At 35.4% G+C, this 25,127-nt stretch overlaps 1 protein-coding gene across 1 annotated transcript in view; it reads right to left on the reverse strand.

The window, feature by feature from the left end:
• kkv (hyaluronan synthase-like protein kkv) overlaps positions 1-25,127 on the reverse strand; it is a 118,709-nt gene that overhangs the window by 24,838 nt on the left and 68,744 nt on the right. Inside the window, exons 12-17 of the mRNA XM_089100548.1 lie at positions 23,510-23,720; positions 21,928-22,128; positions 8,124-8,350; positions 5,786-5,953; positions 2,006-2,135; positions 595-837 (exon numbers count right to left, since the gene is read on the reverse strand). Of these exons, the coding sequence (XP_088956674.1) occupies positions 595-837; positions 2,006-2,135; positions 5,786-5,953; positions 8,124-8,350; positions 21,928-22,128; positions 23,510-23,720 (1,180 nt within the window). The remainder of the gene's footprint in view (positions 1-594; positions 838-2,005; positions 2,136-5,785; positions 5,954-8,123; positions 8,351-21,927; positions 22,129-23,509; positions 23,721-25,127) is intronic.

Consider the following 25,127-nt stretch of genomic DNA (forward strand, 5'->3'; position numbering starts at 1 on the left):
TAGTTTAAGTTTTGTTAAGTTTTAGTAAGTATTCAAGTGTTCATTCTCCTTCATCTTCATTTTATATGTAGTGTGTGGTTTAGCGTATTGTCCATGGTTCTTTCAGTATTTTATTATTGTATTGTGTGGCCCACAACAGGCCACGCTTCTTGGGCCGATTAGCCAGTTTACGTTTTTAGTAGTGGTTTAGAACTGATAAAATGATCGATGATTGATTGATCAATAATGTCTGGACAAGACACATTGTCTTAGTTTATATCTCAAATAAATATTCTTTATCAGTTAGCATAAATATTATAAAATAAGATACCAGAAATCAATGCTTGACTATAAACATAACAGGTTAAAATTAAATAAAACCTAACAACGGTTAGGTAAAAAATTAAATTAAATTAAAAAAAATAAATTATTAAATTTTTATTAAATTAAATTAAAAATTAAATTAAATTAAATTAAATTAAATTATTATTAAATTAAATTAAAAAATTAAAAAAAAAAATTAAACCTAACAACGGTAAAAAATTAAATAAAACCTAACAAATAAAACCTAATAAAACCTATAAAATTAAATAAAACCTAACATTTCTTTATTACCTAACAACGACCTTTCTTTAGCTTGTCTCTGCGCTTCTTCAGCCTCCTTCTTTTCTTCCTCCAGCTCTTGCGTTGATTTCTTTGTTTGCATTTCTCTGGTACCCCAAGAGACATTGTTCAAGTTAATAATGGAATATAAAATCAATAAGAGATACATAGATGGAATTAATAGCAAGTAGAGAAGTCCAGGTATAATACAATAGAATTCTTGAGGATGTATACACGCGGCAATGAAGAACGAACCTAAAAAACAATATTGTTATTGATACAATATTGTTAACGTATACAATAACATAAACAGCAATAATATTGTTAACATAAAATACCATGGGGGAAAAGAGATATTACGGTCAGGTCCCTTTTAAAAAGTGAGCTTTATTTTCACTGGTATATTTTTTTGACATATTTCCATAAGCCAATCACACTATTTTTATTTCTGAAGAGAAGAATAGCCCCACGTCTGTACAGCCAGTTCACTAGTGCTACTAAGACTACAAAGATTCTGCCACGTCCTATAGCCGGTCGGTGCTACTACTTCTTGGGATTTCCCTACGAATTTAGGATTTCAGTCGTAAGGTTGGGATCTTAGAAAAACTATGTACTAAACAGTGCCCTTAAAATATTATACTTTGGTGAGCAACCAATCTGGACATTTTTTTAATAGGCTACAGATGAAACAGAAGAGTGTTTCAAAAATACTTCTCTTTTGTGCCTGTAGAGAAAGAGATAGTATGTTACTTATTCTATAAAAAAAAAAAAAATATATTAATAGAAGATGACACAAGAGACACAAATGCAATATGTTACGGCAATTGAGTCATTTTCAATGCATTTCTACCCCAAAAAAATTATAGGTTATATCAGTCTAAATTAAAGAATGGTTTGCAGTGGTGACAACACACAAACGATGGTGGTGTAGGCAAAATATATTTTTCAAAATCTAGTAGGCAGCGGAGAATTTCGTTTTTTTCGAGTTTCTTTTTTTTCAATGAAAATACTAAAAAGGTCTTTTTCAAAGAAAATATCAAGAAGAAATTATTCATAAGAAAATACCAAAAAAGATCATTTTTCGAAGTCAAGATGGACAGAAAATCGAGGAGGGCAGATAACCCCCTGTCTCCTTCCTATTTACACCATTTAAGACACAATGTGATTACACCATTATGTAAATGAAGTTTAAAAAGCTACATGTCTAGACTAACTCCAGCAAAGTGACAATATCTGAATTATTCAATTCATTAATTAATACTAAGGAATACAACACAATAAATTAAACAAACACATAATTCCGAATTGATTTAGAAGTGGTACTGTATGACAATCAGTTGAAACCAAAGATTAAGAATACGCAACTACAAAAAATTATTAAAGGAAAGTAAATATAAGTAATAATTAAAATACACTAAAATACCTGAAAGGGCTATCAAGAAAATAGCAGACGGCGACCCGATTCCGTCCTCGCCTAACTGCAAAGCAGTACCGACAATAACAGCCATCATGATCAAAGCATATCCAGCAGAAAGAAGCTGAGCAGCAACAAGCTAAAATGAAAAGTCGAATTAGGCTCTGTCTTGATAAGCGAAGTAAAGGTCATATGATATTCATTTCATTCATTGTTTAATTTTCATTTTCATTCATTTCAATTTCATTTCTCTTGTTTGTTTAATGTTGAAATTTTTCATTTTTCTTATATTTTTCTCTCTTATAATTGTTCATATTTGTTGTGCGTGTTTATTTAATTTCTTGTGTTTATTTAATATAAAAAAAAAATTTTTACAGTAAGTATTTAATTGTTTTTACTCCACATTATAATACCTGTATAGTATTTTTGTGGGTAATAAATAAATTTTTATTATTATTATATCTTAAGAAGCTTATATGCAAAATTTAGAGAGCAGATTTTGACTTGGTATATAACGACTACGAAAGGCAACGCCATTTTTCCTTTATTAGTCTCCTTATTGGTGGATGTCAGACGATTAGAAAAGACCCCGCCGTCTTGATTTTTTATGAACAAATATCTATTCTGAACCTATTACCGAGTATCGCTAAGCGTTATTACCGCTTAATATCGGTAAATTGAAATATCGCTTAAGCATTATTACCACTAATCACCGTATTCACGTTATTACTCAAAGATGAAATCCTGATTACTGCTAGTTGCCGATTAAAGCAACCATTACATCAATTATGATGTGGTTTAAGGTGACTGAACAGGCGGCATGCTGCGCAACAGTAATTTTACAGGATGGAGAAGAAAAAAAAACACATTTTTTGTTGGTTGTTTGCAAAATGAATAACGGTTAGTTGCAAAAATACAAAAGTAACATTACAACGTTATTTGCATGTCAAATTTTGAACAAGTATTAGAGCCCAAAAACTAGTTGTTTTTTTCTTCTTTTTTTTCTTTTTCTTTTATTTTGTAAGAAACTTTATGCCAGCTGAAAAAAAAAAAAAAAAAAAAAAAGTTTCTTTACAATGTTGATGTAAAAGCTTAAAATTCAGACCATTCAATCTTAAATTTTCTCAGGAGCCAAGCAAGTTACAACGAAACAGGACGAACCACTCAAATGAACATATCATAGGCAGCGCCAAGCTGCCTAAGTAAAGAACGATGTTGGCACAATGTATTATTATTTATATATTTTTCATACCAGGGCACTTTGTATCGAAGAAGTTGTCGTAGAAACTATGAAAAGGGCTTATTTGATTAGAAATCGGAAGGGCTTGTGCCTTTTTGAACAGTCGTAAGCGGTTTGAAGGCAACTAGCACCTCTACCATGCCCACCATATCCCCTAACACATCCAATCAAAATTTTGAGATAGCCGTTTTGTTCAGCGTTGTTATTTCCAGATAGAAAATATGTTTTTGAGGAGGAAACTCCCCCACAACCCTTAGGGCAAGGGTTTTAGGTTATGCCCTGGGGGCATATATGAACGATGTTGGCACAATGCATTATTTATTATTTTTTCCTTTAGACCAGGGCACTTCGTATCGAAGAAGTAGTCGTAGAAACTTCGAAAAGGGCTTATTCAATTGGAAATTGGAGTGGCTTGTGCCCTTTTTAATAGTCGAAAGTGATTGGAAGGCAACTAACACCCCTTCCACGCCCATCATTTCCCAAAAAACATCCAATCAAAATTTTTGAGATAGCAATTTTGTTCAGCTTAGTTGATTTCCAGATAGAAATTATGTTTTTGAGGAGGACACTCCCCCACAGCCCTCAGGGAAAGGGTTTTAAGTTATACCCTGGGGGCATGTAAGTTTTTTTTACAGAAATCGTTGTCGTAGAAACTTCAAAAAGGGATCATTCGATTGAAAATTCAAAGGGCTAGTGCCCTTTTTAAAAGTCAAAGTGATTGGAGGGCAACTAACAACCCTCTCGCGCCCATTTTTTCCCCAAACACATCCAATCAAAATTTTAAGATAGCCATTTTGTTCAACGTAGTTGAAAGTTCTGGAAATTAGGTCTTTGAGGATGACAGCCCCCCGCAGCTCTCAGGGCAAGGGTTGTAAGTTATGCCCTGAGGGCATTTGCACTTTATTGAAAAAAAACAAGAATGTGCATTGTCAGTTTAATATACATATACTGATATTTAGTAGTCAAAATGTTAATATTATTTGATTTATCAAAGTTATAAAAGTAAAAACATTTATATTTTTTTCAGTAAAGTGCAAATTGTTTTCTGGCCTTGGGAAGGCATAGGGGTTTTCAGCCAAACTTATGCTAATCTCTGCTCGTTTTGAGTTTGACTTGGGTATTTATTGTAATTTCTGTTTGTTTTGGGTTTCATTTATTTATCGATGCTGATTTGTGGTAGTTTCAGGCTTGGTAGATTATTTTATTTTATTTTTGCTCATTTTTTTGTTTAATGGAGTTCTTTACTTTTCTTTGAAAAACTTATTTTGAGGAAAAAGTTTTTTTAATTAATTCCGTTAAATAAGGCATATTATAGATCTAAGCATTATATAATGCCTTTCAAATTCAGTTGCGACAATTAACAAAAATTTAGGAAGAGGGAAAAAAATCAAAATCAGGGCCGGGCAAGTTTATCTTTTTTTGTTTAATTATCTCAATGAAAATACCAAAAGGCATTTTTCAATGCAAGTACCCTTAAAAAGGGCATTTTTAGATCTAGGAGGGGGGGGGGTCATACAGTAACCCTACTGTTCAAATTTCCGCAGGTGAATTGATGGTTTTATGCATCTTCCTACAAAAAAAATTCCCCTTATAGCAATGGTTTCCACATATAGTTATTAATTTGATATTTCCCAGCTTTACCAACCAAAATTCTTATGAGAATGTCACCAAATGTTAGTAGAAAGAAAATTACCTTGAAAATTAACTGAATCAAATATGATCAGGATTTAAGAAAAAAAAAATACCTAAAAGTTATTAGGATTACTCTGATTAGCTCTATTCAAATTTGATTTTAGCGCCACCTTGATGCTAAATACCTTTATTGTTTTCTGCCAAAAAAAAACCCTAAAAGAACTTGCTTCTAAATATAGATCAAAGTTATTAACATGAAGAAAAAACAGCTAATAGATGTTGCTCAACGTGAAGCAAATAACATGGAGGTGAGAAAGTTGAGGGGGCATCATGAGCCTTGTCCCCCTGGAGCCTTGCCAGGAAATTTCTTGAACGGGTAGACGGGAGCAAATGTTACTAGTAGCTTTGTTTTCAGTCATTTTAAATGATTTCACACCCCCCCCCCCACCCCATTCGCGTTTACATGCAAAACAAATCAATACAAACGTCGCAATGGGGTAACGATTGTGTATAGGGCTGGTCACCCAAGAAAAAGAAAAAAAAACATAAAAATAAACACGCATCATTCTTTCCAGAAAATAGGTAAAATTTAGTGTTTTGAACATAGTGGCTTGAAATCTCTACATTACACTGTTCTGATATGTTCTTGAACATGCAATTTTCATTAAGATTACTTACCCTTTTTGGATGCTTTACCCCTTCTCCAAAAATCAGACAAATTGTTTCAAGCTCCTATCTTTTGGGGAGTAGCTTTACATATCTAGAATTACCATAAAATGCTGATTTATTTATGTATATAATATTATGGAAAATCTTAGTTTTTACAGTTTCGTTTACTGTTAGCATGACTCTTAGAGTTCGTTATTTTGAAATGTTTGATGACTCATACCGGAAAAGGAAGAATCAAAATGACATACCTGCCAATTACTTTTACACGTAAAACAAATCAACATGAATGCCACAATGGGATAAAGGTTGTATGTAAAGCTGGTCCAATTGTCAATCTTAAATGCTGCTACAAACGCACCAACCAACATAAGAAAAATCGTGCCCGGGCCAAGGATCGTACCACCAATTAACATCGTCTGAAAATTAAGTTTGGGATTATATAAAACCACATAATAAGAAATTAGAAAGACATGAAACTGAAGAAAAACAGAGAAACAAATTGTAAAGAAAATTTGAAGAGGTGAATAAGAAAATGAAAAAATGTATTCTAAAAAAAGGCCTTAGTCTTCCAAAAATGTTAATGTTAGAATGTTTTATTACTTTCCTGATTGTTCCTTATGTTTCATGTTTGATTTTAATAAGACAAGATCCAAAACTCACTTGGTTACCTGCTCAAAAGTGGGACGTTAAGGGGGCATCTCCTTAGAATTAGGCTTTTCCGAAGAGTAACCATGAAAATATTTTTTACATTTCGATCTTAGCTTACTAAAGTATTATATACAGTATTATTGCAAAATAATGATCTGTTTATTACTAAAATGAGAGGTCGGCAAATTAAATCGGTAAAAAGTGCATTTTGTCTGTTTTTTTATTTTTACACGGGGAAGGAAGACCTTCATTGGAACCTCAAAGGGGAGGGGGGATGAGTGGCATTATAAAAATGAGTTTTGTGATTATATAAGACTACATAATAAGAAATTGAGAAAGACAAGAAGCTAAAGAAAAACAGAGAAACAAATGTAAAGAAAATCTAAAGAGTTGAATAAGAAAATGAAAAAAATATTTTCAACCAAAAGGCTTTAGTCTTCCAAAAATGTTAATATTAGAATTTTTTATTACTTTCGGTATTATTCTGTTAATCTGACCACACTCAAGAAGTTTGATCTATTTGTTATAATTAAAAATAGTTTTTCTCTCTGCATTTGGGGATAATTAGCTTAGGCTCGGTGAAATAAAACTACTATGCAGATATAATTTGATTAAATATTTCATATATAGAGTTGGTATTTTGGTTAGGTTAGGTATTTAATATAATAAGTTCTGAGCCACCTGCTTTCCATAATTTTCTTTTGTAATTTCCATAATTTTGTTTCTAAAGTATTATATTTTCATCATAAGTTGGTATATTAAATTATGATTAACCTAACTTCAATTCTTGAGTGTGGTCGGGATAACAGAAAAGTACCTTATTTTCCTTATTGTTCCTTACTTTTCCTGTTTCATTTGCCTACTTTTTAAATTTGTGCCCCCCTTCAGTTTCACAAAAAGAAACAGAGAAAGAAATAGAGAGAGAAAGGGAAAGAGAGACAGAGATTTCAAATGTACTTCAATTGCAGAATTGCATATTTTTAGTTGCTTATCCCCCGCCTGATTGACGCCTGATCGACACCCAAATGCATATCGATGCTCCTTCTGAATCAAAATACTGATTTGTTTCTCTTTAAATTCAAAGACAAAATAAATTTATCGTCATCCCCCGGAAAGCTCTATGGCATTGAAAATCATCTGAAAACGTAACTGCTGCCACTACAAACCCTTTGGAGATAGTTAAAGGAGATAGTGATAAAAACAAAAACTGCCAAAAGAGGCACAGAGACGTTATATGTTCAAAACCGTTTAAAAAGAAACAAGAAATTAATCAAAGCTCTGAAATTCCATCAATATTCATTTTTTAAATTGGTTGAAAGGTAACACCAATGATGGTGCAGGAAATTTGTTCCAGATAAAATAAAACAATTAAGGAATGGGAATATGCTCTTACAGAGGGAGTGAAATGAATCTTAGAGAGTAAAACGAAAAAGAGAGATTGAATATATTCTCTTATAAAGGGAGTGAAATGAATCAGAACTTTGAACAAATTTCAAAAATCAAGAAGAAAAAGGAATACAATCAAGGGTCCCGGGAAGGTCCCTATGGAGCTGTAAAAAATAATTATTGACAATAAAAAGTATGAATTGATTTAAGATCAAATTGAAAGTCAGTGAATTAACCAACCAATTAGCATGTATTAGACACAGAAAGTGGTATCTGATAATTACTCGAACTCTAAGTGAGTCAAATAAGTTTGAATAATAATTATATAGAAGATATGATTTATACGGCAATGAAACATCTATATAGAATAAATAAAAAGCAATGGAAAGATCACTTGGTAAGCCTGTTGGTCTAGGGTGGGTAGGCTCAGCTTCTCACTGGGGAATATGGGTTCAATTCCCACACCAGCAGCTATTTTTCAAGCAATTATCTTTAATTACACTTTAAGTGAAAGTGGTTTCTCTTTAGAACACCCTTAAAACAAATTGCTACCTGATAGAAAATATAGGGCACAGAAATATTGTCATTAATCTTAACAGTTCGTCTGTAGTCAACAAGCAGGTCCATAATATTAGCTATGGTTGAGGGTACCCATCTACGACGTTGGTTATAAAATTCATTGAAGCCCTCAGGACAATGTGTAAAGGCATCAGAAGCAGCTGAATATTCCACACGATATCCTCTTTGAAGTAATAGCGTACAGAGCCATCTATCTTCACCTAAAATTGAAAATGGAATCTTCAGATTCTGAACTATCATTCATACAATCTTCCAGTAATTAAAAATAGTGATCAAGTTCAAGTATGAATCTACAGACCTGACTATCTTATGAACAAGGCAAATTTTGGATAAACAGTAAAAACGACAAGTTTTATTAAATGCCAAACAAGACCTTTCAAAACAGCATTCTAAAACACACACCAAAATATAGGAACTTAAAAAATAATCTTTCCCCCCCTCGCAAAAAAAAAACAACATAACAGAAAAAAAGACAAACAACTTGATATTTGCTCGTTTTTCATCACTTCATTAACATATTTGTAAGCACATCACAATACAGGAACTTAAAGAATTATCTTCTCCCCCCCCCCAAAAAAAGTGACATAGAAAAGAAAATCATATTTGAAATTCTCTCGTATTTATCATTTCATTAATATTTTTGCAAACATGAAAGATTGTGGTATATAAAGCTGTGTGCAGCTTCCCCGGGAATCACAGTGCTTTGCTTTCAGAAAAACAAATTCTTAAATGAGAAAACTGCCAATCCCCTACTAGAATATGTGCCACATCCTCGACTCCTGGATTCAATCTGGGGCACGAGTAGTCTTCATGGGCGCCCATATGGGGGGGGGGGGGGGGGGGCTCCCGCCCCCCCCCCCCTGGCTGAATGATACTGCCTTATTTTTATATTTTGTTGTGAGATTTCTATTATATAGCATTAAAAGTGCCAATTAGATGAGGTTTGCCCCCCCCTGGAATTCAGCTTATGGGCGCCCATGATAGTCTTCCTTTCAGGCCAGCCTCTTTCAGTCAAATAGTTTAGTCCTATTCGCTTTATGATAGACATTTCACTCGAATTCGAAACATGATCCTTAGAATCTCGAACAGTATACCTAATTTAAAATCAAATTCAAAACTAGAAACCCCTAAATATGACGTAGATAACGTCTATCACTGTTATCATCATCACTGTCTATTGAAAGGATTTTATCCCTATTTGAACTTTTATATATCGTAGAAACCCCTTTAACATGGGAACAAAAATTCCACGTATCTACTCTCCTTACTTGCCTCCTTACTATTTCCTTACCCCTTACTACCTCCTTACTTGCCTGGTTCCTAATCTGAATTTCCTGGTTCTCCATTCTGGTCCTAAGCCGATACTAAATAAAAAAAAAAGTTTTTATTTCAACTGAAAGTAAGAAGCAACATTAGAACTTAAAACGAAAAGAACTTATTACATATATGAGGGCAGTTGTCCCCTCTTGAATACCTCGTTCTTTACACTAAAGATTATTGTTGCTCAAATTATTTAAGAATAACTCATGAAACACAAGGGGCGTTTAATTAAAACAATAAGATTTTTTTGTAGTTCTAAAATAAAATTTTCGCGTAAAGAGCGAGGTATTAAGGAGAAAGTAGCCCCCCCCCCATATACGTAATGATTTCTGTAGGTTTCAATGTTTAATATGGCTCCTTATTTTCAGTTGAAAAAACTTGTTTTTTTTTAAATTAATTCCTGATCGTTTATTAAATAATGCCCGAAATCCACCTCCCCTTCCATGGAAAATTCCCTCGCCCAGCGCAAAATTCCTCCTTGGAAAGATATTCAAACGTATCCCCCCTCCCCTGCCCCCGTACCAGACCCCCCCCCCCCCGGAAAATATGTGTATACTTCCCAATAGCCAATGGGGCTAATGGGCTAAATGAGAATTATGGTAATTCCCATTGCCATTGCTATATGTAAGCAATGGACAAAGTTCATAGCTTGCAGCCCTTCTCCAGGGGGCTTTTGGGAGTCATTGGGAGTCAAGTCATCCTCAAAGACAGTAATTAGATTTTTCGACTATGCTGAAAAAATGGCTAACTCAAATTTTTAATCTGACGATTTTGGAAAAAAGGGGCTCGGAGACTGGCTTCCCTCCAATATTTTTGGTCACTTAAAAAGGGCCATGGAATTTTTGATTTGCGATCAAATTAACCCTCTCCATATCTTCTAGAATCGCTAGTTTCATACCATCGTCCCTAAGGAACAAAATAAATAAACACGAATTCGTAATCTTGCATCTGTTAAAAAATGGAAAACTTCACATTTTTGTAAATAAGAGCTTGAAATCTCTACAATAGAGTTCTTTGATATTCTGAATCTGATGGGTAATTTTAATTGATTGATAGTGATTGGGAATATTAAACTTGATGAATTTTACATATTTTGAATAAGCCTCAGAATTTGATTCTTTTGGTGTATCCATTGTTATCAAGACTCGCTTTCTTAGAGTTTCGGTTACTATTGAGCCGCCTCGCACCTTACTTACAGTTCTTTACCACGAACTGCTTGACATAAGCGATTCATCCTTCACTCACTATCCTGGTCCCTCATTCCAAATATAGAATAGTCCTGTTTCATCTAATAAAGCTTTTATTTGGTACAGCCATGACCTTTACAATTTTGACCAGAGTATCTCCGAGTAAGCTGCATTTGCTAATCTATCTACCGGTAGGCTAGCAACATTAAGCGAGTACCCTATCATTTGAACAAATAAACTTTCAAATGGGGATAAATCCATTTATTTAGACAGTGAAAAAACAGGTACAAAAGTCCAGATATTTCGGTCACATATACAGCGACCGTCTTCAGTAGAAATACTAAAAACAACACCTAATTTAAAGGTTTTATGTCGAAAATACGTCGTATATATGTGGAAATGAGACAAACCAAGTAAACATCTATAGACTCAACATCTGGTTTCCAATTAGAAGACACGGAAAGCTTTGCCACTTTCATTGGAAATTTGTTTTACATTTGGGCAATATTAAATAAGAAAATTTACATCAAGAACTTTGTCAATGAACTCTCTCTGAAAATAATCTGAAATAATCCGGAAGTTCATTATTTTGTGAGTGACCCGAAAAGGTATTTATTTTGTTGTATATAAATATGCTAGTTTCAATTTTATTATTTTAGTATTTCTACTGAAGACGGTCGCTGTATATGTGACCGAAATATCTGGGCTTTTGTACCTGTTTTTCCACCGTCTAAATAAACGGATTTATCCCCATTTGAAAGTTTATTTGTTCGTCTTAGAACGGCAGTGTGGTCTAAGAAAAAACACCTAATTTAAAGGTGTTATGTCGAAAATATGTATAATTTGAATCAGTCAACTTAATCTAAGAGAAACTAAACTTATTTCTCGTTTTATAGCCGATTATTTGTTGTTATAATATTTATGTTTTTTCAAAAAATTCAGAGCCAGGGTAAGGGGAAATTATAAAAGCTACTTACTAACCTAAACCATGTATAGGCAAGCTTTTCACTCTTGTATGCTAAAAAGGAACCCTAATGCACAATGGAGTTATCAAATAGGAAAAAAATTAGTTCGCTTGAAAATTGGGCACAAAAAAGGGGGGAAAAAATTATGCATCTTCTAAACTTCAAACTGGAAATCTGTGCGACAACGGAACCACAATTTATAAAATAAATTTAGTTTTGGGCACGGGCCTCACAAGAATAGAGATATATCTGAACCAATCGGATGTCTCAGAATTTTCAGTCGGTATGGGCTTGACCCAGGTCGATAAACATTTTAATTTGGAGGAATTTTGGGGTAATAAGAATCGGCAAACTTTGTTTGAGCAATGATCTATATTTATTGGTTAAGTATAAAGCTTTCTAATAGTTATAAACCTAGTGTCTCAGACATTTTTTCGATATTTTTATTAAGGTATTTCCGTAGCTACGATAAAAATGAGCTGAACCTTATATCTCAGACCACAACAGCAAATACTACAGCAACCATAACCACAACAACAGTGCCGAGTAAAAAAAATGATGACAAAAATAATCAAAAATCATAGGATTTTATTGGGAAATCCATCACGATATCCTAGTGCAAGAAAAACATAGCAGGAAACAGCATATCCCCTTACAAAGGGGATATAAAATAGTGGGAAGGGCACACTTGTAAAAAAAATTGGAACTCTACTCTGACTAAACTTGGTACTTTTTGTTGCCGGTTTGGGAGTGGAAGGACTTGGAAATACAACAAGGTGACTGAATATTAAAATAACTGGGGTAAAAAGTCTTTGACCAGAGGTATACAACCACCCTACTATATGCTCCTCCTCCCACCCCTTTAGTGTGCTATGTCTGAAAAAACATACTTTGAAAAAAAATCCCTCATTAAGAATGTAATTTCTTTTTATTCGCATGAAAATAATTGGTTTTCTTTGCATTAAGTAAATTTTTTGTTCCATGTTTGATATTGTGTCCGTAACAGTTTTCTTAGTTTCAATAAGTTATAATAGTGGTATAATGTCATATCAATTGCTAGGATTGATCAAGGATGTCTTTTGTGGTGAATCTTGGAGTGGGTGCTTCATTTACGTTGTTAGGAGCAGCTGAAATAAATAGACTAATTTTCTTAGAAGTAGGAGTGCTATTAGGAGCAGCTGCAAAAATGGACTAATTTTCTCAGGAGCAGGAGTTCACTTAGGAGCAGCTGAAGAAATAGATTAATTTTCTTAGGAGCAGGAGTTCTCTTAGGATCAGCTAAAAAAACGACTCATTTCCTTAGAAGCAGGAGCAGAAGCTCTATTAGGAATAGCTGAAAAAATAGAGCCCCTCTTTAACGTGCTATGTCAGGATAACAAGCGTGAAACTGCCACAATTCAGCATCGATAAATAAATGAAACCCAAAACGAACAGAAATTACAATAAATAACCGAGTCAAACTCAAAACGAGCAGAAATTAACATAAGTTGGGCTCAAAACCCCTAAGCCTTCCCAAGGCCAGAACATAATTTGAGCTTTGCTGAGTAAATAAAAATGTTTTTACTTTTAAACTATAAAAAATCAAATAATGTCAACATTTTGATTACTAAATGTCAGTATATGTATAATAATCTGAAAATGCACATTCATTTGTATTTTTTTCAGTAAAGTGCAAATTCTGTACTGGCCTAGGGGAGGCATACGAGTTTTGAGCCCTAGTCATGTTAATTTCAGCTCGTTTTGAGTTTGACTCGGTTATTTATTGTAATTTCTGTTCGTTTTGGGTTTCATTTATTCATCGATACTGATTTGTGGTAGTTTCAAGCTTTGTAGATTATTTGATTTGATTTTTGCTCATTTTTGGTTTAATGGAGTTCTTTACTGTTCTTTAAAAAACTTATTTTATGGAAAAAAAATTTTTAATTAATTTCTGTTCGTTTTATATTGACATAGTCTTTTCAGGGAAAAAGAAAATAATGCTTTAAATCTTTTCGTTTTTTAAAGACTTTATAGTTTGGCCTTCTATTTGTATGCTGGAGAAAAATTTTCAGCTATTTTTAACAACATACACCCTTTTAAAAATCTGGACAAAAATAGTAGTGTCTAATTTAGTTTCATACCTCCTCTAGTTGACCTGAAATAGAAAACTTCATACCATTCGCAAAACAATCTGTTTACTTTCTTTGATAGCTCGGATACAATTACGCTATTTTGATTTGGCTTTAGTTGCTCTCCAATCACTTTCAACTATTAAAAAAAGCACTAGCCCTTTGAATTTCCAATCGAATGAGCCGTTTTGAAGTTTCTACGACAACGCTTTCAATAAAAACCTTATAGGCCCCCAAGGCATAACTTGCAACCCTTGCCCTGAGAGCTGGGGGGGGGGGGGTTGTCATCCTCAAAGACCTAATTTCCAGAACTTTTAACTAGTTTGAAGAAAATTGCTATATCAAAATTTTGATTGGATGGTTTGGAGAAATGGGGAGCGTGAGAGGGGGGTCAGTTGCCCTCCAATCACTTCCGACTATTAAAAATGGCACTAGCCCCTTCAGTTTCCAATCGAATGAGTCCTTTTTGAAGTTTCTACGACAACACTTTCTATAAAAACCTTATATGCCCCAGGGTATAGCTTACAACCCTTGCCCTGAGGGCTGTGAGAGGGTTCTCATCCTCAAAGACATAATTTCCGGACATTTCAACTACGTTGAACAAAATGTGTATCTCAAAATTTTGATTGGATTTGTTTGGCGAATGGTGGGTGGGACAGGGGGGTTACTTGCCCTCCAATCACTTCCGATTATTAAAAATGGCACTAGCCGTTTCAATTTCCAATCGAAAGATTCCCTTTTCTACGAAAACGAATTCTATAACAAAAACCTTATATACCCCGAGGGCTTGACTTACAACGCTTGCCCTGAGGGCTGTGGGGGGAGTGTCATCCTAAAAAACATAATTTCCGGACTTTTTAACTACGTCGAACAAAATGACTATCTCAAAACTGTGATTGGATGTGTTTGGGGAAATGGTGGGTGTGAAAGGGGTGTTAGTTATCCACTAATCACCTTCGAATATTAAAAAGGGCATAAGCCCTTCTAATTTCCAATCGAATGAGCCCTTTTTGAAGTTTCTACGACAACACTATCTATAAAAACCTTACATGCCCCCAGGGCACAACTTACAAACCTTTCCCCGAGGGCTCTGTGGGGGTTATCATCCTCAAAGACCTAATTTCTAAAAGCTTTCACTACGTTGAACAAAATGGCCATCTAAAAATTTTGATTGGATGTCTTTGGGGAAAAGGCTAGTTGCCCTCAAATCACTTTCGACTATTAAAAAGAGCACTAGCCCTTTGAACTTGCAATCGAATGAGCCCTTTTTCAAGATTCTAGCATAAAGCTTTCAATAAAAACCTTATAAAGCCCCCAGGCATAACTAACAACCCTTACCCTGAGAGCTGTGGGGGGAGTGTCATCCTCAAAGATATAATTTCCGGACCTTTCAACTACTTTGAACAAAATGGCTATCTCAAAATTTTGATTGGATGTGTTTGGATAAATGATGGGTGTGATATGGGTGTTAGTTGCCCTCAAATGCATTTCGAACTGGAAAGATAGAACTGGTCACTTCAATTTCTTATCGATTGAGTCTTTTTTGAGGTTTCCATGACAACATGTTCTATAAAAACCTTATATGCCCCCAGATCATGAAATACAGCCCATGCCCTAAGGACGTGGGGGTGGAGGGGGGGGTTGTCATCCTCAAAGATCTAACGTCCAGAATTTTCAACTACTTTGAACAAAATGGATATCTAACTATGTTGATTGCATGGCGCTTAGGGAATTGTGGGCTGTAGATGGAGGTTCTTTGCCGATGATTAACCGTCGACTAAAGAAAAGAACACAGGCCATTTCAATTTACAATCCAAAGAGCCCTTTTTGAAGTTTCTACGACAACGCTTTCTGTAAAAAACCTTATATGCCCCCAGGGTATAACTTACAACCCATGCCCTGAGGGCTGTTAGGGAGTGTCCTCCTCAAAAACATAATTCAAATGTTGAAATCAACTAAGTTGAACGATATGGCTACCTAAAAATTGTGATTGGATGTGTTTGGTGAAATGGTGGGTGTGGAAGGGGTGTTAGTTGCCTTCCAATCACTTTCAACTATTAAAAAGAGCACAAGCCACTCCAATTTGCAAACGAATGAGCCATTTTTGAAGTTTCTACGAAAACTCTTTCGATACGAAGTGCCCTGGTCTAAAGAAAAAAAATAATACATTGTGTCAACATCGTTCTTTACTTAGGCAGCGCGATATATGTCATTGAGAAAAGTATGCATGTTTGAACTTTACTTTCCAATAAAACGAAGGGCATTCAAGTTAGGCTTTCAGAGAGTCTTGAGGGGATTGTTTAAACAAATCTAAACAAGTTATTTGTAGGCTATACACTACTATTACACCTACAACTACTATTACTACTACCACAACTATATACAACTACTACCACTACTATTACAACTACCACCACAACTACTGCTACAAGTCATACAACAACACTACTCCATTTACAGTGTTGAAGGGAAATTTGAACTAAATCAAAAGATGCTGTTTGTATGTACACTGTCAAAAGAGCGCATCTGAAGAAATGAACTAAAACTAAGGGTACTAAGGCAAAAATCATGGGAAATATTGAAACTGTATGGAACTATATCGAAACATACTATGCCAACACAGATTCTCAAGGAGGTATCAGAAATGCTTCAAAAACGGTTGGTGGTATTATGTTGAAATTTTCTGCGTGTGTTGAAGGGGATGTTGAAGAAACCGAAGGTGTTATGCGCATACTGCTACTAATACTACTACAACTATTACTGCTGCCCAAGCTATGAGTGTTGAGTTTAAGCTTACAGGAAATACCTAGGTAGATGTTAAACTAGATCAAAACGAAATATGAGCTTGAAGATTTTCAAAAAGATGACACAGCAATATCTCAAGAACGGTTAAAATATTTAAGTTAGACCTTTAAGGGTAGTCTAAGTTGTGTTAGATTTTGAACTAACCAGAAGTTACTATGTGTATACCATTAATACCATCACTACAGTCACTGTGACTAATAATGCTAAGGGTATTAAGGTAAAAGTTTTAGGAAACGTTTAGGTGGAGATTCAATTAAACAAATAAACTACATGTATGCAGGTTTTCAAAAGGGCAAATAAGGAATATCATAGGCAGTGACCTTTTTAAGAGTCAAAAAAGATTGGAGAGCAAGCAGCCCTCCTCCCAAGCCATTCATTTTCCAAATACATCCAGTGAAAAAAGAACTCCCTCAATATCCTGTTGAAAATTATGAGAAATTCTTGAAGGTTAGCACGTCACCACCAAAAGGTGTTATATTCTACGGTCCACCTGGGTGGGGCAAAACCCTTCTTGCCGAAGCCAGGCTAATGAATGCCAGGCTAATTTTATTTGCATCAAAGGCCAAGAATTGCTGACCATTGGAGCTAATGTCAGATATGTCTTTAATGAGACATGTTCTGATGCACTGTGTGTCTTTTTCTTTGATTATTTGGATTCAATTGCAAGAGCTCTAAGTGATGGCTCTCAAGGTGCAGCAGGTGATATTGATCAATTACTTCACCAAATCCTCACAGAGCTGGACCGGATCCGTGCAAAGAAAGGCGTCTCAACTATTGGTGCAACTGACCGACCTGATCTTATTGACCAAGACGTTTCGACGGGCTTATTTATTTTCCACTTCCGGATGAAAATTCCCGTAAAGTCATTCTAAATGCAATCATTCGTAAATACTCAGTTGTCCCTGAGGTGGACTTACTTTCCATAGCTCGCAGCATCAATGGATTTTCAGGTGCTGATTTAAAGGACATTGAAGAGCTGCAACAAAAGCCATTTACGAGGGGATTAAAAATAAGGAAACTGTGTCAGAAATAAACTCAAAAATAAGCAAGTGACACATTATGACGAGACCATGAAGTCCGCTTATGGCTCTGTCAATGTTGCTCAAATAAGGAAATACGAAAAGTTTAGTCACTCCTACAACAATCTCGAGGTAATTTCAGGGAAAAGAGGCTCAGGCAGAAATAATAAGCAAAGATAAGAACAAAGCGCAGGAGAAAGGTAGTTTAACGAACGGAAGTACCCCAAGGAGCGCAATGCCACCCACAAGTGTTGTCAGTGCCAGACATATCTCCACTAAAGTCTTCAAAAGAGCACGGATACAGCAGCGAAAAACAGCAAGAAGTGTTTCATATGTACTACATAACAGACTTATTGCCCAAATAATTATCAGATTATATAGAAAAAGCAATGCTACTATATTTGGCCAGGTAAAAATCGACCTGACACTTAGCAAGAATGGTGGCAGAGAAGCAGACCTTCTTCACTTTCCCAATCTGTCTGGATAATTATTAGTTTATTTTATCATTTTTAATAATTATATATCTATCTTATTGAACGATCAATAGCTGTGTGCATGTATATCTGTAAGTCTTTTTTTCTTACAAAAAAAAACTTGCAACGAACAAAAAATATCATGTATTTAGGAAAGACTCCTGCAACGCAATGACTATTTAATTAGAGTAATAAGTTTTGTTTAATTACAAAAAAATCTTTAGCGTAAAGAGCAATGTGTTGAGAAGAGGGCAGCCTCCTCCCCATATACGTAATAATTTCTGCTCGTTTTCAGTTTTAATGTTGCTCCTTACTTTCAGCTAAAAGAATTTGTTTTGTTTATTTAATTAATTAAAAAAACTTTTTCCACAAAATAAGTTTTTTAAAGAAAAGTAAAGAACTCCATTAAGCCAAAAATGAGCAAAAGCAAAATCAAATAATCTACCAAGCGTGAAACTACCACAAATCAGCATCTATAAATAAATGAAACCCAAAACGAACAGAAATTACAATAAATAAAAGAGTCAAACTCAAAACGAGCAGAAATTAACATGAGTTGGGCTCAAAACCCCTAAGCCTTCCCACCAGTTTTTACAACAACGCTATCTATACAAACCTTATATGCCCCCAGGGCATAACTTACAAATTTTGCCCTGGGGGCTCTGGGGGGTTTGTCATCCTCAAATACTTAATTTCTAGAACTTTCAACTACGTTAAACAAAATGGCTATCTTTAAACTTTGATTGGATGTGTTTGGGGAAATGGTGGGCTGAGAGGGGGTTAATTACTCTCCACTCACTTTCGACTATTAAAAAGGGCACTAGCCCTTTCAATTTCCTATCAAATGAGCGCTTTTTGAAATTTCTACAACAACTTTCTATATAAACCTTATGTCCGCAGGGCATAACTTACAGCCCTTGCACTAAGGGCTCTGAGGGGGTTATCATCCTCAAAAGACCTAATTACCAGAACTTTCAATTACGTTGAACAAAATGGATATCTCAAAATTGTGACTGGAAGTGTTTGGGGAAATAGTGGGCGTGAGAGGGGGGTTAGTTGCCCTTCAATCACTTTCGACTATTAAAAGGCCACTAGCCCTTTCAGTATCCAATTGAATGAGCCCTTTTTGAAGTTACTACAACATCGTTTTCAATAAAAACCTTATATGCCCCCCGGACATAACTTACAACCCTTGCCCTGAGGGCTGTTGGGGGGGATACGTTGAATAAAACGGCTATTTAAAAATTTTGATTGGATGTGTTTGGGGAAATTGTGGGCGTGGACGGGGTGTTAGTTGCCTTCCAATCACTTTCGACTATTAAAAAGGGCACTAGCAATTACAATTTCCAATCGAATGAGCCCTTTTTGAAGTTTCTACGACAACGCTTTCTATAAAAACCTTATATGCCCCCAGGGCATAACTTACAACCCTTGCCCTGAGGGCTGTGGGGGAGTGTCCTCCTCAAAAATATAATTTCTATCTGGAAATCAACTACGCTGAACAAAATGGCTATGTCAAAATTTTTATTGGATGTGTTTGGGGAAATGGTGGGCATGGAAGGGGTGTTAGTTGCCTTCCAATCACTTTCAACACTTAAAAAGGGCACTAGCCCTTTCAATTTCCAATCAAAAGAGCCCTTTTTGAGGTTTCTACAACAACGCCCTCTATAAAAAAAACCTTATATTCCCCAAGGGCATAACTTATAACCCTTGCCCTGGGGGCTCTGGAGGGGTGTCACCATCAAAGACCTACTTTCCAGAATTTTCAACTATGTTGAACAAAATGGCTATCTCAAAATTTTGATTGGATATGCTTGGGGAAAACGTGGGCGTGAGAGGGGGGTAAGTTGCCCTCCAATCGCTTTTGACTAATAAAAAGGGCCCTAGCCTTTTGAATTTCCAATCGAAGGAGCCTTTTTTGAAGTTTCTACGACAACGCTTTCTGTAAAAACCTTATATGCCCCCAGAGCATAACTTACAACCCTTTCCCTGAGGGCTGTGGGGGAGTGTACTCTTCAAAAACATAATTTCTATATGAAAATCAACTACGCTGAACAAAATAGCTATCTCAAAATTTTGATTGGATGTGTTTTGGGAAATAGTGGGCGTGGAAGGGGTGTTAGTTGCCTTCTAATCACTTTCGACAATTAAAAAGGGCAAAAACCACTCCAATTTTCAATTAAATGAGCCCTTTTCGAGTTTCTTCGATACGAAGTGCCCTGGTCTAAAGAATAAAAATAATAAATAATACATTGTGCTAACATCGTTCTTATATGCCCCCAGGGCATAATTTAAAACCCTTGCCCTGAGGGTTGTGGGGGAGTGTCCTCCTCAAAACATATTTGATATCTGGAAATCAACTACGCTGAACAAAATGGATATCACAAAATTTTGATTGGATGTGTTTGGGGAAATGGTGGGCATGAAAGGGGAGGTAGTTGCCTTCTAATCACTTTCAACTATTAAAAAGGGCACAAGCCACTCCAATTTCCAATCGAATGGGCCCTTTTCGAAGTTTCTACGACATCTCCTTCGATGCGAAATGCCCTGGCCTAAAGAAAAAAAAAATAATACATTGTGCCGACATCGTTCTTTACTTAAGCTGCGCGATTGCGCTGTCTATGATAAAGAGTACATACGCATACAGAGTCCATTTGAATAACAAGCTCACATTTATCTTATTGTACGCAGGCCTTGGCCACTATCTTTCTCACTAATATTATCTAGAATAATATCTGTTACATCATACTAGTATCTACATTAATATTATAACATAAAATCGCGAAGAAAGGAAGAAAACGAGGACAATTAACAGCCAGTGAAAGATTTGAAAAAGTATGCAAATATTTCGGTCAAGACCTCCGCTTGAGCGTCCTCAGTGCATAAAAAAAATGATAAAAATATTAAAAACCAAACCTTAAAACAAAAACACAAAACTAAAATTGGACGATCCTTTCTCAGTAACGGTGAAAGGGTAACTAAATAAAAAACACAAGTTTAAATGACATTTCACAATTTCGTTTTACATAAAGCACTCTTAAAGGATAATCACTTTCCAGTTAGATTATTATCAGAAATTCTATTTGATTGCACAATATAATTTTGTGGATGTATGTAAAAACGATCAGAATTAATAAATTCATCATAAATGGGATTTAGAAAAGTTTCTCCAGTGTCTCTATTAAGAGCTACCTTTTGGTGAATGTGCTTTTTTATTTCAACTGCCTACCCGAAAACTTGCGTGAGATCTTTAACGGGGACAACAATGGAGGTTTCGTCAAACAAAATGAACTGGTGTGGACTGTCATACACATGTTGAGTCAAGGCGGAATCAAAAACCTCAGGTCTTTGGCGTAGACTCATGGCCTTGTCGATTGAGGACCTATGTTCAGATAAACTCTCCCCCAATTACTGTTAGGTTCTACCAACATAAAAACAGTCACAAGAACAAGGAATTCTATAAACACCACTACCCAGAATGGGGCTGGTTTTATCTTTGCTGTTGTTGAAAAAGTTCTGTATAGTATTTGAATTCTTAAAGGCGACATTAAGTTTATGTTTTTTAAGGATTCTTTTCAGTTTGTCACTCAATTTTGGAATGTAGGGTAGAACAGTGAAAAGTTTCTTCCTTTTTTCTTCCTTTTTTCGCGTTTTATGTTTTATCATGATTAGCCAGTGTGGTCTCAGAAATTATTTACTACATTAATATATTATTATAGCAATCTAATATACTATATTATTGTAAGATGTTATTTTATTATGTCTAATACTGATATTATCTAGATGAAAATTTACAAATATTATCAAAAGTATCGTAAAAACAATATTATATAAAAATCCTACCAAAACTGTTCTATAATAGAAGTAGAATCCTTATAGAATTAATAAGAGTGAACTTACCTTGATCGTACTGTACGTAGTGCCTGGGCTCGTCAGATTTAGTTGTATATCTTCTCATTACATTGTCATCCATCAAAGCCTTTCCTCTAAATAGTGAAAAGCAGCCTGGACTGCAAAGTACGCATCCAATCATGTGTTCGGTAGCCTTTTGCAGCCAATGGCCAATAGCGTATTCGAATAATTGGTACCACATCATCGGTCCTGAAATCAAAATGTTTTATTATGTAAATATCATGTTCTTGATACTCTGTATCTTTTTATTAGTTAAAATAGGAGGGGGAGGGGGGGGTGGACGAAGGAAAAGAAAAGAACAAAATTGGAATTTTTCTTTGGTTTGGAACAAAGAATTAGAATTCTATGCAAGCTTCTACTTCAGGCATGAGGCACTTTTTATTGTTGTTTATTTAGTGTGTCCATCTTTAAATGAATATACCCAAAGTATACCCAACATCTACATTATGGGTATACCCAACTTCCACTTGTTAATTTTCTAAGAAAATATCTGAGTGAAAACAAAAAATGTGGTTCATTGTCGCTTGTGCCATATTTACCTCCTTAGTTTCACTCCGGCCAGATTGACCGATATGGGGCCTCTCCCCAGTTGTCACGATGACAGTGTTCTCAGTGCGCCTCCCTGTATTTCGTAGTTCTTTGAATACTGGAAAGGTCAGGAAGAAGAGCTGCCTCATCACTTGGGAGGTCACCTCTTGGGCGAGAGGCACCAATTCTTCCCTTGAAAGCCATTTTGGTTAGTTGAACTGGAAACATGCGCTGGACGTGTCCTAACCGTCGAATTAAGAAGTGTATAAATAAATACAAGTGTATAATCTTTCGATGATAAATTATGAACCGAAATGATCAGTCAACATCAATTATTCTAATTTTTTTTCGTTTGCACCAAGCCCTTGGACTCCTTTCTAACATGCCATTTTACAAGAAAACAAATAGAGCTTGAAAATGGTGAGAGCTTACAACCTTGCTTCCTAAAAAAGGAATAGAAAAGGAAATAGATAAGTTTAAATCTTATATTTGATGTAGATTGCAATAACGATATCAAATGAAGATACAGGCCAATGCTCGCAGTTTCTCATTGACGAGCTCCTGATTCGATTTATCATTTTCCAACGCAAATAAATTCCCAACGACCGACTTAACTAATATTTATAAATAGATAACCAAAATTCTTTACTGTCGAAAAAAACGAAACTTTGTCTTACAAATTCATACACCTAAATGTAATGAGTATGGGTAACTTACAAAAGTGAAAACTGATGCTAGTGTTGGCAGAAAAACTATCAACATCATCTAGCGTGTGGCGACACTTGGCATTTTTTCAAGCTCTGTAATCATTTTTCTGTCAGGAACTAAGATAAGATACTTTTTACTACCCTAATTTTACCAATTACAATAATTAAATCAATTATTCTTATTATCACACTGAAAAGAATACCAAGCGTTGCCATGGGCTAGATGGCGTTGGAAGTATTTTTGTCGACACCAGTGCCAGTTTCCACTCTTATAAGTTACAAAAACTCTTTGCCAAAAGAGTTAGAGATTTGAAAAAAAAATTATCAAAGCTAACCAGAACCAACTGGATGAATACGACCACATGCAGCTCCCAGATTTCTGTTCTTCTTCATCAAATCAACAAGAAGCTGTACAGCAACAGGCTGGAAGTCGATATCTCCATCCAAAGTAAGTAGATAAGTATTCTCCGCAATAACTTCTTTCCTATCAACAGATATTGGACGATCCATAAGCCTGAATCCAAGAAGGTAGTACATATACATGACCTGAAATGAACAAATTTGAGGCAAAATTATTTTAAAAAATATGCATTACTAAAGTGTCGATAATATATAGCCAAGACAAGCGTGTTTTTCACAGTTGAAAGAAGTTTGAAAGAATACGAAAATAAGTCTGCAATTTAAGATTGAAATGTTGGAATTGATGGTAATGACAGAGGTCAAGTGAAGTTCTAGACAGTGTTGCCGATTTCCACACCTTTCGTGTAGAATAAACTCTTTTATCTTAGGGGGGGGGGTGCGGAAGAGTGAAAATCACTCTTTTTTGGTGTCAGTTTTCATTTTCTTGATATGTCAGTAGCTGGTAGCTTCGTCAGAAGTTCAATTAACCTAAGGAACAGGGTTGCCAACTAGCACACTTTCGTGTGAAATGCACTTTTATTACTTCAGAGGGGATTTTTACTTCAGTGGGGAATTTTTTTGCTTGTACTCTTTTTGAGCAGAAATCACTCTTTTTTACCTTGATTCGCAATCTTTTTAGACGTCAGTAGTTGACAACCCTGGTTCTGAGACGTGGACACTTCGAAAGGTTGAGGAAGACTTACTGACTGTTTTTCAGCGAAATTGTCTAAGAATAGTCTTATGAACTCGTTTGACTTATGCACTAAAGTTGTCTTATGACTATTATAGTCTTAAGACTATAAGAATAGTCTTATGCACTCGTAAATCAGAGAATAAGCGGCACGAAGATGTGATTCAATCCAACTTTCTATTATTATAATGAAAGAAAGGTTTCGTAGGCTAGGTCAGATTTTACAGGTGAGGGACTACAGATTACCAAAGATTGTGCTTTTTGGCCATCCATATGGGACCGAAGAAAAAGCAAGTCTTCCCCCCCCAAAAAAAACAGTTGAGATGGCTAGGCCTGTTTTACCGACGAAAGATGACAGTTTGCAAAAGATTGTGCTTTTTTACCATCCATCTGGTACCGAAAAAAAAAGGACTTTCCCCCAAAAGAGAAGTTGAGATGGCTAGGCCTGTTTTACCGACAAAGGATGATATATTGCCAAAGATTGTGTTTCTTGGCAGTCTATCTGGGACTGAAAAAAAGCAGGTTTTTCCTCCAAATGGAAAGCTGAGATGGCTAGGCTTGTTTTACAGACGAAGGATGACATATTGCCAAAGATTGCACTTTTTGGCCATTCATCTGGGACCCAAGAAACAGCAGGTTTGTCACCGAAAAGACATGTTGATATGGCTGGGCCTGTTATAACGATAAAGGATGATATATCTTAAAAGACTGTGCTGTTTGGTCATCCTTCTGGTACCGAAAAAAAAGAAGGTCTTTCCTCCAAAAGAAATGTTGAGATGGCTAGGCCTGTTTTACAGACGAAGGATGACATATCGCCAAGGATTGTGCTTTTTGGCCATCCATTTGGTACCGGATAAAAAAAA

The sequence above is a fragment of the Artemia sp. Qi Xiang Cuo genome, chromosome 14 (assembly GCF_049724085.1).
Source record: "Artemia sp. Qi Xiang Cuo chromosome 14, ASM4972408v1, whole genome shotgun sequence".
In the NCBI taxonomy this organism is placed as follows: domain Eukaryota; kingdom Metazoa; phylum Arthropoda; class Branchiopoda; order Anostraca; family Artemiidae; genus Artemia; species Artemia sp. Qi Xiang Cuo.